This window comes from Maniola jurtina, chromosome 18 (assembly GCF_905333055.1).
Source record: "Maniola jurtina chromosome 18, ilManJurt1.1, whole genome shotgun sequence".
Lineage (NCBI taxonomy): Eukaryota > Metazoa > Arthropoda > Insecta > Lepidoptera > Nymphalidae > Maniola > Maniola jurtina.
In genome coordinates, this window is record NC_060046.1 from 4,550,603 (window position 1) to 4,574,942 (window position 24,340).

Consider the following 24,340-nt stretch of genomic DNA (forward strand, 5'->3'; position numbering starts at 1 on the left):
TATCATCATCAGATAGAATATTTATAGTGGTAATTCATCTCAAGGCGTGGCTCAGCATTTAAATATTCTTTCTTTTTTATTCCGTATTGTAGCCTGTAGGGTTCAAAATAATGAAGTCTCTATTAATAATAATTTATAGCAATTCCCACGCATCTGAAATTAGCTTGATTTTTTATATTTTGCACATCAACAAGGTGAACGCAAAGAAGGATCAATTGTCCTTGCAAATAAATAAAGCAAGAACTCTAATCGAACGGATTACAGGAAGTAGGTATTTGCTTTGAAATTATTCTCCAATACCACCGTAATGGCATTTGTGCACGTGACTTGACTGCGGGGAGAACGCTCGCGGCTTAATGTTTTCCTACAATCCGGTACTATTTCACTGACAATATTTACGATATTTCTATAGAAAAGATACTCAGTATACGTCTTCATCCCCGTGTGTTATTATTTTTTAATTAAGTAGCTAGATCTTAACTAAATATATAAACGAGGCAGTATAAGGATAATGGGGAACAATTTACTCCTGATTTGACAGTACGGATAACTTATACTTTATCTAGGATATGTACCTATTATTGGCGTCACTCAGAAAAGCAGGTATTATTTAAATATTTTTATCGAATTATTGGAATGTCCTCTCCAAAACCAACACAAAAAAACACAAGTTTAATGTGTAAGGTTATCCGAGAGATTTAATCTAAACAAACTAATGCCAAAATAAATAATTTAATTAGAGCGTGATTGCTATCACAACATCTAATTATTCAGTTCACAATCCAAATACCGAAAATATGCGATATCGCTCCGAATCTCAGAAGGAGACTGAACTAAAACCTTCAAAACACCCGTATTTATGCAAGTTCAATCTTGTTGGCCTCCTAGCAACAGATTGTATGACATCGAATGAGCCAAATATCGATTTTATCAAACTACCTGCATTAGGTAAATTAATAATTTTATATTATTTTTGACAACTCAAATCAATTTTTAAAAATAACCTTACACTATTAAGTGGACCAGTGGTAGATGCTTTTGACGATTCAAAAGTACTTATAAAAGTCTAATTGAATGAAAATATTTTGAATTTTGAATTTGGAGAAAACGAAAGGCGAGACAGCATTCCATATCCTAGTGGCGCAAATAAGAAACGAGGATATGGATTTATAAGTAGGTAGGTACGTAAAGTCCTTAGAGTATCGATTACTTAGGGGTGAAATTCTGTCATGTAAACCTATCCTTTTTAAAAGCTATATTTTTCATTTTTGACTTTTCTCACTCGAAATAAAAATTATACCTAGTACCTACCCTTAAAATTTCTTTTACGACCTTTGTGCTGGGTATTCGCATACCGTACAGGGACGCGTTAGGGCTAATTTAATTTAATTCAAACATCGGAGTCGTTTTACGTAATGTAATGTCGGATAATTCATTTCCACAAGTCGCAACACAAGTGAAGAAATGGGTTCCGTTCATTTATCTTACTCACGAGGGCGTGACTCGGTTTCGCTTTGCGTTTTAATTTCGCACGACTTTGAGTATGTATACACTCAGTACAAGTTTATAGTGCATAGGTACATATTTGTGAACGCATTCGCCATGTTTTCTCTATGGGTCAACTCATAACTGTCATGTTAAAAGCACGATTTTTAACCCCCGACCCAAAAAGAGGGGTGTTATAAGTTTGACGTGTGTATCTGTGTATCTGTGTGTCTGTGTATCTGTGTGTCTGTGTATCTGTGTATCTGTGTATCTGTCTGTGGCATCGTAGCGCCTAAACGAATGAACCGATTTTAATTTAGATTTTTTTGTTTGAAAGGTGACTTGATCGAGAGTGTTCTTAGCTATAATCTAAAAAAATTGGTTCAGCTGTTTAAGAGTTATTAGCTCTTTTCTAGTTTTCTTGTAGAAAAGAAGGTTAGATAACCGTTAGGTTCATAATATTATGTCAATAGACAAATGTCAAGCTGTCAAGATGGACGTTGCCTAAATACATAATTATTTATTTGAAAATGATGTTTTGGAAAACTCAAATACTTTGTACATCGATGACTTTGGATCGTCGGGAGTTTTATAAATTTTTAATTTACACTTGTAGTCCTTAATGTAAGCGTAAAGCGTAGGTACTTTATGCGTAAAGCGACAGTTGCCACATAAAGCGACAAGTGTTTTCCTACAGTAGGTACAGGATGGAAAAATAACAGGGGACTTTCAAATAAGGTACCCGTGAACTTATAATTGTTTTAAAATCCATAAATATATGTTAAATATAATTATATTTTGCAATTTCAAATTTTTTGTTACACCATACAAACACTTTATTACAATAAAAAACCACTCAAATTGTAATTAATTAGCAGTTGGATTGCACCAATCCAGACCCAGACCTTTAGACCGCCGAATTCTAAATAAGGATAGAAATGGTAAAATGGTAAAAGAACACTCTTGATCAAGCCACCTTTCAAACAAAAAAAACTAAATTAAAATCGGTTCATTAGTTTAGGAGCTACGATGCCACAGACAGATACACAGATACGCAGATACACAGATACACACTTCAAACTTATAGCACCCCTCTTGTTGGGTCGGGGGTTAAAAATGACGAGTGAGATATCAAAATGTATACATAATACATATCTAAAATTTTGACACTGAAGGATAGAGGAGCCGTAGCACCGTAGCCGTAGTGGTCAAGAGCGCTCGCGAGGTTCTATCCCAGTTCCGTAATTTTCTTACGCTTCTGTACCTATTCTGCATTCTGTGGTAAAAACTCAGATGGTAGTTTACTAACTAAGAGTTATAAGATAAATTCCCGCTCAAGTTTACTCATGCAAGCTTTCCCAGCTTAAGAAATTTGCCGAGTTAAAATATTGGATGCAAGCTTAACTGGTATATTGAGTGCTGCGTTTAACTTTATAATGAAAATCGTAGTAAAATATTTACCTAGCGCTAGCAAAAAATATGATTCGAAAAATAATTTCTCAAGGAACTTATTCCACGAATTGTTTTTCCTTGGTCTTACAACATTATAGAATACGGTATTTTGTCAAAAATAGATTAATATTTGTCAGTGATTTTCAAAATATAGCGGATCTTCCCAAATACGTAAAATCTACGCACTTTGTTAGTTTCAAGTGCAATAACAAATTTAAATTATCAATTAAACTAAAAAAGCATGTCAAATCATTATGACGTCACACCGGCGTGTATCATAGAAGCTTGCCTAAAAAGCACGTGTTTTGACGTTATATAAAAAGTCACTGATTTGACTAGTGGTAACATGAACCTATTATACTCGTAGTAATCATCCCTATTGTAAGCTCCTAGATTCTCAAACTTCTGCAGATGCTGAAGAGGCACTGTCTACCTAATACGCGGGGACAAAAGATTACATTACATTACATTACATTACATTACATTACATTACATTACATCATTACATACATACTTACATTGTGAATTGCTACTACCACACTGACTCAAGTAATGACTTCTTCCTAATCAATATTCATTATTGCTTTTCCTATCAAAGTTAGTTAATTAGCTGTTACTTATATAAATGTACTAAAACTGTTTTTATTTACTTACCTTCTAATGAACTCTTGGCAACTGTTTAGCGAAGCGTCTTGGAGTACTCGACTGTGTAAGCGCTCTTTGAAGTAAGGACCCTTCCACATTACTTGCGGTGTGACATCGCAAATGCAAGAATGACGTTGCACCTTAGTTCAGTTAAAACGAGACAGATTTATGCCAGCGGTATAACGCTGTGTCGTTTTAACAGTAAAGTCTTAAGCCTGAGAAAAGTGCGTTGTGCGTTGTGCGTTGTCGTATAGAATTTTACGGTGCAACGTCGCACCGCAGGTATTGTGAAAAGGCCTAAGCTCATGTTCTCCTCATAAATAAGACGATGAAATGAATCTCTGTGAGGGAGAAAATTTAATGAACTCTAAAAAAGGCCTGCTAAAGATGCCTAAAACGGTATAAAACATACATTATTTTAACTATACTCTATCCACGGAGAGAAGTTAATATTAACTCTCTCTGTTACGTAGCCGCATACAAATGACAAAGACAAAAAACTCAGTTGGCGTTAACCATTTTAAGGCACCAACCATTCAGAAACGAAACTATTGTATTAGAGAATCTATGTTTTGAAAAATATTCAATATATTCAAATATTCAATAAGCAAACCACAGATATAGATATTAGTTTCTAGAACGAGTCTACAAAATAACATCGATTTTGATTGATTAATATTCAAATGAGAACTAAACTACATTTGTATGGAGCGAGTGAAGAACAGACTGTAACATAACGTAGTGGGTGTACGGGTAAATACGAATGATACACTACACCCACTAATACACTATGCACCCACTGATGGAAGAACCCAATGGGTGCACGGGTCGTCCTCCACATCTCGAACTACACTCGTCACACTTGTACATAAAGTGCATAAGGAAAATGGCATTTTGAAGACAATATTGCAATATGATATAGGTAGGTAGAAGGAAGCTGGTGTTTCCGCAGCACAGTTGCATTTGATATACGACTGAGCGAAGATAGATTGCGTTTTGATTCTCTTCCACTGTATGAAGTGTGTGTGATTTATGGCTTTATTTTATTAACACACTCCCGATCGGAAGAGTGGAATTGCAAATTCAAAACGCTTTTTAGGGTTCTTTCCCTCAACAGCGCGGTGATAGCCTAATGCACTAATTTGATTCGTATTTGTACGGAACCGTCAAAATACGAATCAAATAAGTGCAGAAACGCCCTATTCATAGAAAGTTACCTACGTGTCATTAACGTATTTCATGTGGCGCCCTCATATTACGGTCGCTACTTTTTCATCTTATTAAATCTTTGAACTTCATAACGAATGTGATGTGAATAATGAAAGCTTTTGTGGCGGCAACTAGGTATAATCAAATCTCTCTTTTGCACCTACTCATGTGCTTTTTGTGTGGAATTGTAGGTAATGAGGTTATAAAAAGTTTTCATGAAAATGTTGAATTTAAATTTACATGCATATAGTTATTATTACTAAAAAACCGGTCAAGTGCGAGTTGAACGAAGGGTTGTATCACCGTACAAGAAATAACACTTTTAATTTTCTTTTGTGATGTAACCGTAAATTCACGGTTTTCGGATTTTTCCCATTACTTGTGCTATAAAACAGTGCTACGAGCATTTCATGATACTTGGTCAACATGAAGTACCTAATAGGTTTTGATTCCCTTAAGAGGCGTCTCTCCGTCACTCGCTCCATACAAACATAGTTCCAATTTTATTTGAATATTAAGCAACCAAAGTCCATGAAATTTTCCAGACATAATCTAGAAACTAATATCTGTGCCTATGGATTTCCAGATTTCCGTTAAAATATTCGGTTTCAAAGTTACGCGGTCTTAAAAATTCACATTCAAATCTTTGAGCCCCTGTAATTTTAAAACTACACATTTAAAAAATCTAAAACACCACAGGCACAGATATTAGTATCTTCTAGAATATGTCTGCAAAATTTCATGGACTTTGGTGCTTAATATTCAAATGAAATGGGAACTACGATTGCATGAAGTAAGTGACGGAGAGAGCCCTGTTAACAGACACGACAGACAGATAACGAAGCCCCAAATCCAAAAAGGTATAAGTGCGTCCCCGGAATCGAAGCCCCGACCTCCCGAAAAGAAGAAAAAAGTTCTTACGAGAATATGTTAACTGCCTCAAAAAAAACCTTGATTGTTATTTTTGGCGGCTTTTATTCAAATTTCTATTTAACAATAAAAACCTTTTTGAAATTTAATATTGCCGCCTTTTTTGCGGTACATTATGAGTAACCCAAGGGTCAGTGTCGGTATCACTCCGACATGACGGAATAAATAAATTAGGCGTCTCCCAACAACCCTCCTCAACCCTTCCCGACAAATGGAACAATTATGCATCCTTTTGCGGTGGACATGTATTTATTATTGACGTGAAAAGGTGCCTTAAGCTCGGCACACACTGTGCGATATCTCACTTAGCAAAAAATCTTAACACCTTCTCTATTTTTGTAATAAAATCTAAAAACCTACAAACATAATATAGCTGATTGCTTATACTCACTAAGCGACGCTCTCTTGGCAAACGAAACCCTCGCGCAGTTTTCGCAGGGATTAATAATGTTATGATGCGTGATTGCTCGCTAATCCATTGGGCACACTCGCTCAATAGACCAGCAAAAAAACTATCCCAACACTCGCTTCTCGTTGCTCGCCAACTAGTTTCTGTTTTATAGCTCAACTCGTTCCTCGCTAATCTTCGGTGGTCGGACAGCTGCAGGGTCTTTCTATTTCATGTTGCTATTGCTATCTTTTTAAGGGGATTTTATAGCTGACCTATATGTATATGCAAGTCTACATGTCAACCTCACCGTTAAAAACTAAAAAATCAACTATAATATACATAGTTAAACCTAAAACTAAAACAATTTGATAGAATCACTAACAGATTCATACACTTTCATTGCCGAAATTCTCAAAGGTTTGATGGCTATTTTCAGAGTCTTGCAAGTGTGCAGGTGACAAGATAAAGTTTAGAAGCAAATAGTCGTTTCTGTGAACTTACGTCACACCTTTATAGGTCACCATCGCATTGGTGGCGCAGAGTATTTTAAGCCTAACTGTCAGTCAAGTTCGTAATTTTCACTCCACAGTCAGGTCAATCGCAAATACCCTGGTGAATTCTTTATTGGCTCTTACTGGCGAACCAAATTTAAAATGCATTTCCATGTTGACAGTGCTATATGGTATTTGTTTTAGGTCCCAGCTTATTTTTGCTGGAGTCCAATTTTGTGTTTTATTTTTTTATTTTAGCCACTTGCATGCCCAAAGAGAGTGTTATTCAAAAAGGTCATCGCGTAGTTTGTTTTTTAGGAACAGTATGATCTGTTATCATACTTGAGTGGGAATTTTCCAATGGGAATTTAAAAGTATAAGCATGCATCCTAAAGGAAGGTTAATTGAATTGAACCATAATATTAGTGATTATCATCATCATTATAAATCTATCGCCAGCTCACTACTGAGTACGGGTTTCCTCCCAGAATGATAAGGGTTTGGTCATAGTCCACCACGCCTAGCCAAGTGCAGTCTTCACACACCTGTGGGAACATTGTAGTGAACTCTCAGGCCTGCAGATTCTCAAGCATTTTTTTTTTGTTTTTAGGCGAACTTATTAACTTTTACTTTACCTACTATAACAATATACTATACTTACTACAAATTAGCTACACCAAAAAACTGAATACACCTTTGGCTATAAAGGGGTGATGAAGTAAGTACCTAGGAGAGGTAGAGCTCTTGTTTAGAAGATGCCTATTCACTACTCATCCCTCAAAGGCCGTGCTCAAAGGTAACCTATTTTATGAATAGGCGTACTTATATACCTATTGATATAAGATCTGAATTCAGATCACATAAAGTAAGTACTAATATCCCACCCCTTATTACATAAGTTAGGAAATTAATATCGTGAACATTAAACATGTTTGAGAATGTTTGCATAAGTAAGTTGCGTAAATAATACAAGTATAATATGTATAATACTCGTATCTGCGATTATTCAAACCACGTCTTGAACAAATTTATCTTTGTCTTGAATAAGTAATATCTGAGACAGGAACAAAGCTGTGATTTTATCTTTACCTTTACGAATGTTATATTATAGGCGTAAGTGTTCAAGGCAGCGTAGACAATACACACTGTGGAGAGTCCTGAATATTATCTTTTTTTTTTTTCTCTCTCGTCTGGCTTTACAAAGATTAGCCAATATCAAGTTTGTAGTTATTTGTAACAAGTTAGGGAAACTATACAAGTATGGACCCCGTCTGTGCCGGCGCTCGCCGACACACGCACGGCACCCCCTTAGAGCGCTTTCCAGTCAGTTTTAACAAAAAATAACTCTCCAAAAAGGCAGAGCACGCCCGCCAGCTAACACCAACACAGACAAGTCCTGAATATTATCTATGACATTCAAATTGTAAAATACTCACAGAAAATCAACATCTGCAAGTTTTATATTCAGCTAAGTTTTGCAAGTTTTAATACTAGTGGAAACAGTATGGAGCATTTAACTCGTTTATAAGTAGTAAATACTCTTAGTTAGGAGAAATTTCCCTTGCGCTCTCCCCAGAGCTTAATATATGTCGCAGGTATATTGTCAAATCCGTGATATTACAATCTCACTAGTGATATTACAATAAAACCCCGTAAGTAGTGACCCCGTGACATTATAATGACTTTAAATTCAGAACGTTAAATTGCAAGAAATGAAGTCGATTGATAATCTACCGTTTAATTATAATATCACTAGTGAGATTGTAATATCACGGCTTTGACAATATACTTCCGACATATACATATTATGAACGTAGTTTATAGTCTATAGTCTGCGTCCTCAGTACCAATATTTGTATATCTTATGATCTCCTTACACGTAGGTATTTCGGTGAAATGGAGCGATCAAGCTTAATAGTGTTGACTTCGTTCTACGTAACTACTCGTAGTAACTAAGTAGGTACATGGTGGTTGTTGGAATATGCTTACACCAATGTGTTCTAGGGAGAATGAGCTTATTTTAAACTTTGAAACAGTTTCCTTTTGTGATTTAACACTTCAATTGTAATAGTGTCAAAATTAATCCGTAAAAACTTTTCCGTAGAATCCTTATAGTTTCGTCCGGTCAGTTGTTCATCAATAAATATATCTGTGTGTCAGTCTTTTAATAATAAACTCTAAGCAGTTGTTACTTGTTAGGACGGAACTATACTGGCAGGTCCCGATGAAAAATAAGCATCGAGTTTTTACAAATAGGGTAAGCAGTGCCTTTATGTCTCTATGACATATTGTAGTCTACTGACTATAAGTGCTGCGAAGTTGTATAGGTTACCAGTACACAAAAGCATATTTAAATTTTGAAAAAAAAAATATATATCTGCACATGAAAAGTGAAAGTCGAAAAAAATTTGGGTTTCACCCTGGAGTGATACGAGAATCTCATTGAATAGGTATTTTAAAATCGTTATTATACAGGGTGTTTGGTAATTAGTATATAATGACGACACGTAACCATGCTACTGTGATCTGATAAATATACAATATGAAAGTAGTATGTAGACGAAATAAAATTAAAAAAATCCATACAAAATTTTAATTTTTTTTATGTCAAAGTTTTCATGACCCTAACGTGCCCTTACTCACTAAGATCGTTGGCTCCGCCTATTTAAATATATCCAACGATCTCAGTGAGTTAGGGCACGTTAGGGTCATGAAAACTTTGACATTAAAAAAAAATGTATGGAAAGTTTACAATTTTATTTCGTCATCATACTTCAGCATTGTATTTATAGGATCAAAGTAGCGTGGGTACGTAGCATTATATACTAATTACCAAACACCCCTTTTGGAATAATTAAAAGCTTTGGCCTATTTGTGACAGCGTTTTGAGCCTATACTGAATAAAAACTCTAACTTAGGTACTGACCCATAAAATGTCCCATGTCATTCTAAATATGATCAAATAATACAAACATTGGCCTGGGTCTCGTTGTGGGTAGATTAACTTAGCCTTACTAAGCTATTTGTAAACGGCAGTGCTTAAAATATAATTATGCGCGTCTGCCTCCACCGCGCCGGTGTTCTTGTTTTATTTTAATAGCCTTCAACACACGTTGTTCGGCCATTTTCATTGGAATTAAAATGAAAATGAGCTTTTAAAATGGTGCCTTTTAAAAGCGTATGCAAATATTGATGTTTATTTTAAAATATGGAAATATAATAATTACTAGAGGATGCCCGCGACTTTGTCCGCGTGGATTTAGATTTTTGTAGATCCCATGGGAACTGTTTGATTTTCCGGGATAAAAAGTTGCCTAGTATTTCGATTACAGCGACGCAAGCTACTTCGGTACCAAATTTCATATAAATCGGTTAAGTGGATGGGTCTTTAGGAATCCCGCGTCAACTCTTTGATTTTCTAGGATAAAAATTAGCCTATGACCGTCCCTGGGATATCAGCTAACCCTGTACCAAATTTCGTCAAAATCGGTTACACTGTTGGGCCGTGAAAAGGTAGCAGACAAACAGACAGATAGACAGACAGACACACTTTTGCATTTATAATATTAGTATGGAAGAGTATGGATGTAAAATAATATTATGTTCAGTTCATATTATGGCATCCTGCAAAGGATTAAAAATCTAGCTTTCTGGTCCTTGACATTGATGTTGTACCTACTCGTATATAAACCTCGATTATTATAGATATTGTATCAGTTTAAAAAACAGCTATAACAATGTAGATTCTGTTTACAAACCGATAAAAGATATGGAAATATTTAAATGACATCAATAGGTACCTAATAATCACCTTTCTATAATATACTGCATCATTAGGTACTTACTTGAATTTTTTTTAAATATAAAAGTAGGTAAGCAAAGAAGCTGGCGGGCCATCTCAAGTTAAGTGATTACCTTTACCACCAGAAGAAGCGCCAATACCTTGCCGGCTGTACAGGAAGTTGTTTAACCTTAAATAACCCTATATTGAAGGTTTCGTGGTACTACTATTGATATAGAATAGTAGGCACCTACTCATATAACTGGATACTAGTACTAGCTACCATCAATCAGATTAGTTTGCAATTGTTTTGCGTGGATGTGTACAAAGCAAGAGTGGATATGCATCTTCTAGGCAAGCGGAGTTCAACCTAGAACTCATCATAGAGTTCCATCCGGCATGATTGTAGCCAAGCACAAGATAATTTTTTTTATCAAGTCGTCAGTTACCTAAATAGTTACTTAGTAACAAGCCATTTGATAGGATTATCATTTAAATACCCCCACTAAAAACTATACGTCCAATAGCAAATTACGCTTTACACGCGCAGATAAAACAGCAAAGCCGCCAATTTTATCCGTGACAAACAAATTAACATTTAAACCGTTTTCACCCGCATATCTGCATAACAAAGAGTTGCCGTAACGACTGGGACGGACAATAAATAGGGGCAGAGAACGGTCATCTTGTCTTACGTATAAAGGCTTTTGAAAGTTTCAAATGATTTCAGGATTTTAGGTAGTTCGTATTGGTTACATTTGTGAAAATCTTTTCCGTCAAAATAAAAACATTGATGGCAGCTCTAGTTTGCATTCTTGGTGCGATTTTTAACCCCCGACCCAAAAAGAGGGGTGTTATAAGTTTGACGTCTGTATCTGTGTATCTGTCTGTGGCATCGTAGCTCCTAAAGTAATGAACCGATTTTAATTTAGTTTTTTTTTGTTTGAAAGGTGGCTTGATCGAGTGTTCTTAGCTATAATCGAAGAAAATTGGTTCAGCCGTTTGAAAGTTATCAGCTCTTTTTTAGTCACTCTAACCTTCACTTGTCGGGGGTGTTATAAATTTTTAATTTACACTTGTTGCTTACATTGATCTTAATTTAGGTTGATCTAGTGTGTCGGTCAGCATTGCAAAGACGGCAATGGTGACATGCATGTAATAAGGGGTGAGCATAAACAGAAAAGGTTAAACATCGAGCTGTAGAAAGAGATAATCGGCAGCTTCGGTTTCATAGAGCGTTGTCTCTGTCGTTGGGACTAATAAATCAGCTACAAAGCGTTACATGCATAGGTATGAGTAACAATATGTATGTAGGCATGAATAGGTATGAGTGACAGAGACCACGCTCTACAGAGCCAAAGTTGCCAATTGTCTCTTTCTTAAGCTTTTTAAGCTATTGTGTAATTTAAACTACTGGATACCTACTGCCAAATATTTACAAACTTTTTAGATCATCAACGATTTTATCTAAAAGTACATCCACATCAAATTTCGGTGAAAGTTATTCAATTAAAATGAATGTGTCGAAACACAAGTTATCGTCACTATTAAAGAGCTTACTATTAAAGTAACATAAGTAAACTATTAAAATGGTATATGAAAAAATATTAAAATTTGCGAAAATTTCAAAATTTGCATCAAACAACACCCATTTCATTCATTGGTGTAGATGCGACTTTGTCTTCGAGCTTCTTTGCAGCTTTCTCAATCTTTTTAAAATGGCTGATTCTGACATTAATTTCGCAGTTGGTGAGTACTAAAATTAATCAGGATGTTTGGAAATCATACTTAAATAAAAAACAGTTATATTATTAAACATGTTTAATGATATTTATTATTTACATTATGATTCTATGGGCAGGTAATATTCATTATATTATTGTATTCTACAAGAACAGAGCTGTATTTTTGCTTGTTTTTTACCTTTCTATATTTACATAACATTCCCTAAAACTAAATAACGCTTAGAATAAAGAAAATTTATTAAAAACCAAGCATATTTAAGTTATTTGAACATTGAGATAAAAAAATAATTATTATAATTGTCTCAATGTTCAAAGATCTTGGTAAAATTATTGTAAAATAAACAAATATCTATGGATGTAGTCTTCCATTAACTTTTTGTTAATTGTTATAAATGTAAAATGTTTATTATAAATGAGATTTCGATAGACTTAGAGCCCAATAACCTTAATTAAGTTAACTTAAACTATGCGATTACTAATATTTACATTTAAAATTTACATTATATTGATATGCTTTGTTAAAATAACATATTTTGTACATGTTAGGTTAATAACTTCACGAGGTTTTCGCAAGGCCGCCATTACACTTGTAAGTTTTACTCATGTAAGTACCCGTAGCTTACGTAATTAAGCCTAATTGCAGAGTGTTTACATTAGTAAAGTCGTAAGCTACTTACGTGAATAAAACTTACAGTTGTAATTGCGGCCTAATACTTACTTATTTAAAACGATATTCTAATTTTAATTTTCATAGAATATTTTTCCTTTGAATTCAGTTACAGTTAGGCTTGTAACACTCACAACACGACAGAAATGAGTACAACGCGACCTCTAAATGTATTTTACACTATAGTTTCTCGAGAAGTTAGCTTAAAATCGATTGCGAAATTAGTACCAAATAGATAAACAAACTAACCAACAGAAAGACAAGAAAGCGAGTTAATATTACATTTTCGACCAGTTCCAATCTATGTTTAAAAATTTCAAGCATTTCAAATTTCTTATCGGTAATTTAGTTAAAATTCGATTGGATTTGTAGCAAATAGACAAAAAATAGACCAACAAAAAAACCGATTGATAAAAACGTGTTAAAAATGCGAAACTGTATTCCTTAAATACATTGTTGAGAGTTTGTGTGAGAACCTCTTGGCTCTTGAAGTAATTGAAAATATTTTTCATACAAAGCGCAATACTTTAGACCGCAAGCCACAGTGATAAGTCGGAAGCCAACTTCAAGAAACGCGTCACAAACTTTTGCGGTGAAACTTTAATACTTTTGTCCAACTCTTTGGGACTTTGTCCTGTTTCAGTACTTTATATAGTTTATTTATTTGGAGTAATATCCTTTGTACAATTTTAGTGCAAGCTACATTCATTTATGACTGATTCACATTATTCCAGTAACATGCCAGTAGTAATAATGTGGGCCCGATTTGATTCGATATACAGCCACAATCCAGTGAGCTGTAAAGTACGGTAACTGTCGAATTTGTAGTTTCCCTTTAATACTTTAAACTTTTGTATAACTCTTTGTGACTTTGACATATTTCATAACTATGTACCTATAGACAGCTATTTATATGAAGTTATTAAGGGGCATGAGACGGGCCTGCCCGCGAAATTGAAATTTAATTTGGTTTTTCGCAATTTGTAAACTAAGACGACAACGAAGGCTTATGGTATTTTAATTGCGACAATGGCAGTATCATCCTCACAGGTTTATATAAAAATCTTTACTTGAAAGGCTCCGGTTTAAGAAATTAATTCTAGTATCGACTATTCTCACAAATTAGTCGATACTAGAATTAATTTCTTAAACTTGGGAAAATTGCGAAAAACCAAATAAAATTTGAATTTCGCGGGCAGGTCCGTCGCTTCCACCTTAACTTCAATTAAACTGATATACTTACCTATTTGAAATAGCTTAAGTAATAAACATAACACATAATTTACTGTCCAGAGCTTGAAAAAACTTACGTTTGTAAACCGGCTGTTATAAATATAATTCTATGAGCTTTGTTTTATCACAAAATCATACCTATTTGATATTTCGTTGTTAGTATTCATTTTGTTAGCCGGATAAAATATAAAATGATTTTCGAATTAATGCTCAGTAATAGGATGTCAAATTATTGTCACTACTATTTAAATACGTTGCGCTAATGAATAGAAATTAATTACTGGGCTAATAATATAAACCATTGGACAGTAAAAGTGTTTGACTATCACATGTGGCCCATTATTTTAAATATTACAAACTTATGAAATTATGGGCAGGCCATGCTTGTCGTAGAGGCGATGGCCGTTGGGGCCGGAAAGTCCTTGAGTGGAGACCGCGTTTAAGCAAACGTAGTGTGGGACGCCCTCCAGCACGATGGACCGATGATATTAATATTAAGCGATTGGATATATGATATTAAGCGGCTGGCGGGAAGTGGCTGGATGAGGAAGGCTGAGGACCGGGTGTGGTGGCGCTCTTTAGGGAAGGCCTATGTCCAGCAGTGGACATCCACAGGCTGATGATGATGATGATGAAATTATGTATAATATCACCAACTGATTTCAATTCTTCTTTTTTCATTTGAAATTCTTTTTATTGCTTGGACTTGCATGGTCATGACGTATTAGAAAAAAATTACTTCCTGTAATTTAATGCATTTAAGATTTTATTGGACGTATGTGTACAGTTTTCCAATCATTTTTATTTAAATTTTACATACAAAGATTCTTACTGATAAAAATTTACATTCTGCTTATTATATAGCTTATTCAATTCTTTACATTTCTGTCAAATATTTTGCATATATTATTATATATAAGCAGTATGTATTTTTTTGTTTTTAGGATCCAAAATTGATAATGGTCTACAGTGAGCAATTCTATATTATTTTACTTAATTTACAAAATAATTAAATAACACTATTCAATGTAAAACATTAAATTGACACATATCTTATAATCCTAAACTTATCATCTTTCACCTCTTATTATTGGTTTACGACTATGTTTAGTCGTGAGAGTAAGCATTAGAAAGTGGCTAATATAGTACATGAGATGTGGTAACATGGATATTATTGCTAGGGTGGGGAGAGGAAAAGCTTGATGGTAAGTAACACTCTTCGATTCCGCAGTTGGTTGCCAGTTGTTGTCGAGGACAGACTGCTCTATCACGTTCTGCATTGTATCTAAATAAACAAAATATTTAATTTATTAGGTACCACATTTTTTTCATCGACTACAAGTTAGTCTTTGGCTGCAATCTTACCTGGTGATGATGCAGTCTATGAAAGCTGGCTATGACAGTTTTTATTAAACCTTGATCTCTACATGACTTGCTGCCAAGCGATTTACAATTGACGATTTATCTACCAGTTCTAATTACAAATTACGATATATATAAATCACTACAGACTGCATTCGATGGCGGTAACAGAATTTAACTTAGATTCAGTCATAAATTCAAATGCTGAATGTTGATTGGGAATACTGACTGTAAAAATACTTTTATTTTTCTTACCATATGTCGTCACATCGGGTGTGTAAAATTTTTGCTCCGCTGGTTGTAACGCCACCACGTAATCTGAACAAGAAAATTTAACTAGGGTTAGTTTTAGTCGGTCATTTTAATTATAAACTTTTCGCATCTAGTAAACAACGTAATTTTAATATAATCCCAAAAGACTTGTCACGAGACAATATTAAATGAATTTTATAATTTTTCATTAGGGGTTTTGGTGTACCGCTTGACTTTAGAGCTGGGGCGATTCCTGGAGTAGAGTGCGGGTTTCGGGAGGGTGATAGTTCAATACACCAGAGTAGTTTACACCAATCGAGAAAAATCTAAAAATGTTTGAATGAGAAACAAGATAGTTTCAGCAATAAGCGATCGGAAAATGTTAATTTCAGTTTATAAAAATTATAAATTATTTTGTGATTTCATCATAGATTTAACGAAAAACCGCAAGTTCTAGAGGCGTCAAATGCTATGTTTAGGTATCAGTGGTAAAATAGCAATATATTGCTACAAATAGCTTTCTTGTAAACGACTTTTGACTGAAGATTCTATAGAAATTCTGTCATTGTCCTTTTCACATAAGCTACGTGCAAAATTTTACCTAGTTTAACAAAATAAGCCATGAAAGGGTAACAGACAGACAAGCATTTCTGTATTAGTATGGATTAATATATAGTTATGGTATTAAAATATGGGCATTATCATAATATCATCCAACTTTTTCGCCATATAAATAACAGTAAACAGATATGCAGAATTGCCGCTCATTGTCGATTATGGCGCCCATAATTGGAACAGATGATGCCCCGCGGTTGTCGCTAATAACAGCTATTTGTTCAGCTGTACGCAATTCACAGACGCATTATGTTACATTGATACGTTTATGTAACGCAATGCATGTTATATAGATATATGCATAACTTAATTGCTGTTGATACAGCAAACAGTACAAAAGCTACATATATATATATGTTACGGGCAACGTGATTAACTGGGAATTATTAATAAGGACCGGCCATTATTAATAATGCCCAAGAGCGATGGGCAAAGTGATTAATTTATCATTTTGACCGGCGATTATTAATAATGCCCGACGGCCCGTGGTCCATGTGATAAGTCAGTGTTTGAGATAGCTTGAATTTATCACTTGGACCGGGCAGTATGAATAATTCCCTACTTGTAGCCGGGCAATGTGATAAATCGGACCGCGGCCGTTGGCAGGGGCGCGTACGTGCGGGGGGGGGGGGGGGGGCCTTAGGTTAAGTTAGGTCAGGTTAGCTCCTCTTCCATTGGCAGAGGAGGCTCGAGTCACCTACTGCTGGTCATAAGATTATCGAAGCTAACCATCCCATCCTCGAGGATTGGACGAAGAGGAAGCATGGACCACTCACGTTCCACCTTGTACAGGTTCTTACGGGGCACGGGTGCTTTGGAAGATATCTGTGCAGGGTGGCGCGAAGAGAGCCCACAGAGGAATGTCACCAGTGCGGTAGTGTCTCAGACACAGGACAACATACGCTGACTGAGTGCCCGGCGTGGGCGGAGCCTCGCTAGTCACTGGTGGATATTATGGGGCAGGACCTCTCATTGCCCGCCGTGACTAAATCCATAGTGGACAGTGAGAGGGCCTGGCAAGCGATGGTCTCCTTCAGCGAGGAAGTAATGACGCAGAAGGAGGCAGCGCAGCGGCTGAGAGAGGAAGCCGAAAGCTCTCATCCCATGCGCCGCAAGAGAATCGGGCTCAGGCGAGCTGCACACGACCGTCGCTTGCCGCCTTGAGTAGGGCCTCCGGGTAATAGACACGGGGAGTCTGTTACCCGCGTGAGAGTAGGTCCTCGAGTTGGAAGGCAAGCCCTTGTTTCCGGCGAGCCTTAAACGGTGTTGGGGCCCCTTTTAGTCCCAGAGCTGGGCCTGCCTTGGCGGGCGCCGTTAGCTGGGTCGCAGTTGAATACGTTCGTGTCCCTGTGCCCAGCAACAACGATTGAGACGGTAAGCCGTGGGGTTTTAGTCGGTAAGAGTCCGACATAACCACCTCGCCTCCCCGAGCACGGTGGTATCCATGAGGATTTTCCCACGTATAAAAAAAAAGCTTAGGTTAGGTTAGGTTCTTTTATTTAATAAACAAAAACACTACAGTTCACCTATTTTATTACTTTGCCCAAGATAGGGTGGGCCTTATTCATAATGGCCGGGAAAAGTGATTAATCATGCTGTTTTAATCATATTGCCCAATTGAGTCGGGCATTATTAATACAGACCGGCCATTATTAATAGTGCCCGGACTTATCAAATTGCCCGTAACATATATATATATATATTTAGTTTATACTGTTTTTTACTCAAGGCAATCATAACACCATTATTTCCTTTTGCTACTTTAACTAAGTGTAAAATTATACTAAAAGACGAGACTAGGATACATAGACCTATTTTTTAGATTTGAACAAACACCAATTCAATCCAACTTTTACTTGTTTAAAAGGCTCTCAGGGGCTTTGTTCGTGTTGTTAGTTAAAAAAGGTTTTCAACATAGATCACACCTAACTAAGACTTGGCTAGTCAACACTACCCATAATCATATTGAAATGCGAAATTGTGGTTTGTCCTTCAATCACACCGCAACGGAGCAACGGCTCCACGTGTTTTTTTTGTATGTCTGTGATATTTATCCCGGCAAAAGAAAAAGAGATTTTAAAAACATAAATCCACAAAGATGAAGTCGTGGGCGTCGGCTAATAATAATTTTAATATATTAAAGACAAAAAATGTTTTTACCAATGCATGTCCTTTATAGATTTTGAAACCATCCAACCGATGCGCTACAAACCATTTTGATTAGAAAGGCAATACTGCGAAGATGGTTTTTTAAAAGTAGTAACACACGAGGCGTATCCGCTAGTTTATAACATAACTTGATAAGAAATAATAAATGTAAGACTTACGATGTGGTGTCGTAAACTCCGTGGTTGTTGTAGACGGCGTGGTTGTCGTTGTTGTTGTTGTTGTCGTCGTTGTTGTAGTCGTAGTTGTTGTTGTGGTTATTTTAATTTCTGTAACAAAAATGTGGTTATAAATTTTTACTACCAAATTTTTGTTTGCGTCCTGTATTATTCCTATCCTAGTATTATTTTTAAAAAATCCGTTCACTAAAGTGCGAGAGCCGAAGCTGATTAGGAAGTGAGAAAGACTATTCAGATAGCAAGAGAGACTGATCGGGCAGTGAGGAGAGGCTGATAGGGCAGTAAGAGAAACTAATCGGGCAGTGAGAAAGAAAAAAAAATATTGGGCAGTGATATTCGACTAAGAGTGTTGCTTAAATTTTGATAGCTCCGAAAATAATCGAATAATAAATAGAAAACATATCTTTGGGTAGTACGACTAATATTGTATAAGTTTTAGCCAAAACTTCACCAAAAAATCAAGTAGGTAATTACAGTAGGTAAAGTTGATGCTTATTGGGGAAAAATTGAAGATGATATGATAATACTATAGTTAAGTTATAGTTAAGTATATACGGATTACGCTAGTACTTTCCCATTCAAAGCAAGATAAAAGAAATTGTATGAAGGATAGAGGCTAGAAAATTAGGAAAGCTTTCTTCGTTAGTAATTTACGTTGTAAGATAAACGTGTTGTTTTTCGTGATCGCGTGTTCGCTGCCTGGAGAGTAATAAATCCTTCCTTACAATATGTTAGCTAACACTTGGTTAATTTCACGAATAACTTGCAAAGAATTAATAATAATATGATGGAGGATAAAACGAAAGTCTGTTAGTACCTGTATAATAATATTCTCACACATCAGGATTTTAAAATAAATCTTTGTGATGGTGAAAGTCTTCAAAAAAATTATACATAATATGTATATGGGGTTGTATAATAACTTTAAATTATGTATCATTAACTACTCCGCACTCCGGCTGAACACGTTTGACTTGATGTCAAGTATAGGTTTCTTGATAAACAGATAGACAGACAGACAGGCAGACAACAAAGTCATCCTATAAGGGTTACTTTTTTCCTTTTAAAGTACGGAACTCTTAAAATGCTTGGTTCTGAATACCTTTTCTTCAGAATCTGCTCGGTCACGTAGTACCAATTAGACTTGGGTATAACTTAACTATTGTAACACTTACCATACAATCTTAAAGTCCCTTCAGCTTTGCCAATGGTGTTTGTGGCGATACAAGTGTATGTGCCAGTGTCTTCGCTACTGAACTCTGTTACAGTGAGAATTGTCCGTATCTGGTATGAAGACACGCGGACTTCGCTGATTTCGTGTTTTCCCCTGAAAATAAGTTTTATGTAATTTTTTGTTCATAGAATTGCGTAAAGTCTCACTTCTTCGCACGCATTCCATTTTTTTGTTCAACTTAACATTAACATTAGTTTAACATAACATAACATTAGTTTACCCATTGTTTGTAATACTAGGTACGTGATGAAATGAGAAACGAAGAGGAGAGGTCTCCAGGAGAACAAGAATTACCACTAATTAAAGTGTCAAATTGATAGACGACGGAGACCCAAGGTTCTAGATTGGTGATATTGCATCTAAAAACTTAGCACTGTGAACTGTCAAACTTGCTCTATCTATGCTTAAAGAAGTAACTGGGAGTCATTAGACACAACTGGTACAAAACGTTATTCTTTGGAGACCCTTATAAAATCTATGTCTAGCAATTATAGAGATCTAGTGTTTGAAACCACGGCGAAGAAGCCACCCATAAACCACCATGATAGTGAATCTAACGTAACGTTAGTGTGTCATGACATTGATCTATGTAGTTTTGTTCCACTGAATTCGAGGTCTTTTTATTTTAATCATTATTAATTTCAAGAACGTACGTAGCGTCAGCATCAATGAACAAAGGTAATCTGATCCTCGCTTTGTACCAGATCATATAGTTGTTACCCACGGTTTTTCAATTAACACAAACAAAAGGTACAAAGTAACATACTGCAAAACTAGTGATATATTGACAGCCACAGAGAGAGAGTACTCGAAAATCTGTTCTGACAGGGAAAAATAATTTGCGAGGAAGTTCGCCGTCAATCATGCTAGGCCTTTTTTGCTTTTTTTATTTTGTATTTTGATAGTGATAAAAGCAGCAACCGGGATTTATTGGAATCGAAGGGACACTCATTTTTTCACGATTTCACGCACGGTGTGAAGTAAAATTCTATTCAGTTTAAGTGTTTTTTAAAATCCCTTTTAGTATTTATACGATGTAATAAAATAAATTGGTTCTCATGAATTTATCAGTGAAAGTACCGAATATTGTATTCGACAAATCGACGTTATTTTGCAGGATTCAAGTATGTATTTATTGTGTGTTTCAGGCTTACTGTATAACCAAAGTTACTACCAGTTGGATTGTAAAATGACGGACGCAAGGATTGAAGTGTACTACACAAAACTGGCATGCTCCTTGTATGGCAGTTTTTTAGGTTGCTTTTTGTAGGTTCTATCTTAGATTAAATCGTCACTTCGGAGAAAACGCTGCAATTCACAATCAAATAAATATATTTTAGCACGACCCAACGTTTCATCCTATTGTAATCAGCTAGTACAAAATCTGTTTTTGATAAAAATTTATTATCATCATACCAGTCAAGGGACTATTGTGGGACATAAATGTAGGAGGGGTATAGTACCATACTCGTTGCACTTTCGTGCCATCCTCTTCATACGTCGTGCTTGAAGGCATCCAAAGTGCATTCAGAGTTCCCCCCGTGGGTTTTCGGCTTCAACAGTCATCGCAAACATGGTCTGCTCAGTGACCACTGCCTCTTCATAGTGCTGATGGCTCACAGAAAAATACTACAACCAAATTACGACTCACTTACATACCCAGAGAGTATCATTTCCTCTCCACTCTTCAGCCAATAGTTGATAGCTGGTGGATAAGCTTCTACAAGGCACTCCATTTTAGTTTGTGATCCTGTAGGAACTCCGATCACCTTCGTCGCTATCATTATTGAAGGACCAACTGCAACAAAAGATCAAGTTCACTTAAAGAGTTAACAAGTGTAAATTAAAAATTTATAACACTCCCGACAAGTGAAGGTTACAGTAACTAGAAAAGAGCTGATAACTTTCAAACGGCTGAACCGATTTTCTTGGATTATAGCTAAGAACACTCTTGATCAAGCCAACTTTCAAACAAAAAAAAAGCTAAATTAAAATCGGTTCATTAGTTTAAGAGCTACGATGCCACAGACAGATACACAGATATACACGTCAAACTTAAAACACCCCTCTTTTTGTGTCGGGGGTTAAATACTAGTTAAATAGCTGATATTGATAGCTTGATTAATCTCTACGCGATGTGACAGCTGCCATGTGCAAGTTTTACCTCAGGAGGACATTTCAATTATTCGTTAAATATATTGCAAAATACCTGGTTTTTTGTGTCATGATTATAATCTATTTATGTTTACAATGTTATAATTTTATATGAACTATCCAAAAAAGTAAGAAAAATCCCCAGGTTGGGCGCACTAAGTGTAGGTACTATAGATAGAGCCTTCTACTTACAATTTACACTCAGCATTATCCTCTTGCTAACCGAAGGTGGCACATCGTTGGACGCTATACACAAGTATGCACCCATCTGTCGACGTTCCACCTTTGTGAGGTTCAGCAATGGACCCGTGTACATATCAACTGTGAAAGAAACGGAATTTTTTTAAATTCAGATACAAGCTAGCCCTTGACTGCAATCTCATTAGATTGCAGGTAAGTAATGATGCAGTCTAAAATGGAAGCGGGCTAACCTGGAAAGGGTATGATAGTTTTCATTAAACCCATACTCCTTTGGTTTCTACACTGCATCGTACCGGAACGTTAAATCGCTTGGCGGCACGGCTTTGCCAGTAGAATGATAACTAGCCTCGGCTGAACCACCAAACCAGACCAGAAATTTAAAAATTAGTTAATTCCGAACCCCTGCTGGAAATCGAACCCGGGACCTTCCACTAGTGGTCTACTGACCACAATTCATAAAAACTGCTAAAGGTTTATTTCTACTGACACAAAGTATAGCCACAGTACACTGTACTATAAAATTTAAGGTAGGATACTAATCGCGCGTGTACGCGTTGCGATTTGTTCTATTAAGAAAGAGGTATGTGTGAAGCACGTCATCAAAGCACGTAAAACTGTAATATGAGAGAGCAAAGTAACTGTTAAGGCTGGAGCAACTATAATTGACAATGTAGAATGCTGTACCAGTGTATTTTATGCTAAGACTACTAATTGTACTATAGAATTGGTATTAGGTGACATAAGGTGTTGTTATGCTACACGGTTTTTGCTACAATATGCGACAATTGATGTTGGAAGCGCCACCCCTAGATCATAAGCGGCCGTGTGTCATGCCGCAATGTCGCTTAAATCTGCTCTGGCGTAAATAAACTTTTACCTAATCTGAACGCGGCGCGGTGACGCGAATTTGAGAGCCTAGCTACTATTTGCACTCGGTGTAGAGCTTGTCCAACGTTTATAAGTCGCTATGGACACATTTTCATCGCGCGTTTTGTGAGTTTAACGCTTTACTTTAAAACTAAAATATACCTATAATAAAAAAATTATACGGCAAACGGATTGGCAAGGAAAATTCCAAGTACCATGTAGGTATACCTACTAGCAATAATAATTTAGCTTTACTATCTTTATTTATTTTACTTATTTATTATTTATTGCAAATATTCCCTTGCCTTGTATTTAATTTATTCCGCAAAACGACAGCACTTAATTACGAGTATTTACGTAGTTATAATGACAAACAAGTTTGCCGACCTGATTTTCCTTTCAAAGGAAAAGTCTACTTCGTCGAGCTCGAATTAGGTATAGGTATTTTTGCAGGAATTCATTAAATAATTTCTCCTTCCTACGATATTTATCAAGTAAGTACCTAAATTATTGTTATTTACTATTAAATTACAACGTTTCGTGGGCCACATATGATGATGATGGGGTATTATTTATTCTCTTTAGAACTGTAGCAAAAGGTTTTCAATGTCAACCTATCTTTGGCTGCTATTTTTAAGGCCTGCTTCAGTGGACCTCCTCCTGGTGTTGGTTGGTCGGCCAGTCACCTTGGACTGGTAGGCTACCATTGAAACGCCACTTGCTCTCCTCTTTTCGCAAAATATGCCCATTGCCATCGCCTCAGAGCTATTGCTTTGCACACCGGTAGCTGATGGTATTTGTTACACGAGTCATCATTTCTGATTTTGTTAAGCCAGAAAATGCGGAAAATGCAGAATAACCTTGAAGCACTTAAGTATTGAGGAAAACCTGAATTCTGTGAATTAGCACCGCCGCGTAAACAGGGGTACTATTTTATCTGTACTCTACAGCATGAAGAGAGAGGAGTCGGAACCCGGAGTTCAAATAATTTTGTATTGTGACGGAAATGAATTCCGTGTCTAAGGTTCCATAAGAATTGGTTCAGTAGAAGAAATTGAAAAATCTGTCTAATAATAAAAATAGCGAATCATTTTCTTTTAACAATAGACCTCAAAACGAGGAAACGAGGACCGGATATGACAGAAATAAATTAAAAATGGCAGCTACGTTTTATTTGAGAATAAAAAGTAACCAAAACGTGAGAGCGGGCGTTCACAATCATCTGTATAAAAAATCGGTCAAGAGCGAGCCGGACTCGCACACGAAGGGTTCCGTACCATC

General features: G+C 36.1%; 1 protein-coding gene across 2 annotated transcripts in view; it reads right to left on the bottom strand.

Moving 5' to 3' along the window:
- Positions 1 to 14,734: 14,734 nt before the first annotated feature.
- LOC123874348 (lachesin-like) overlaps positions 14,735 to 24,340 on the bottom strand; it is an 87,357-nt gene continuing 77,751 nt past the window's right edge. For both annotated transcript variants that reach the window (XM_045919619.1, XM_045919620.1), the window contains exons 7-12: positions 22,184 to 22,312; positions 21,497 to 21,635; positions 19,779 to 19,930; positions 18,586 to 18,693; positions 15,647 to 15,709; positions 14,735 to 15,314 (exon numbers count right to left, since the gene is read on the bottom strand). In XM_045919619.1, coding sequence (XP_045775575.1) covers positions 15,100 to 15,314; positions 15,647 to 15,709; positions 18,586 to 18,693; positions 19,779 to 19,930; positions 21,497 to 21,635; positions 22,184 to 22,312 — 806 coding nt within the window. In that variant the 3' untranslated portion in view covers positions 14,735 to 15,099. The remainder of the gene's footprint in view (positions 15,315 to 15,646; positions 15,710 to 18,585; positions 18,694 to 19,778; positions 19,931 to 21,496; positions 21,636 to 22,183; positions 22,313 to 24,340) is intronic.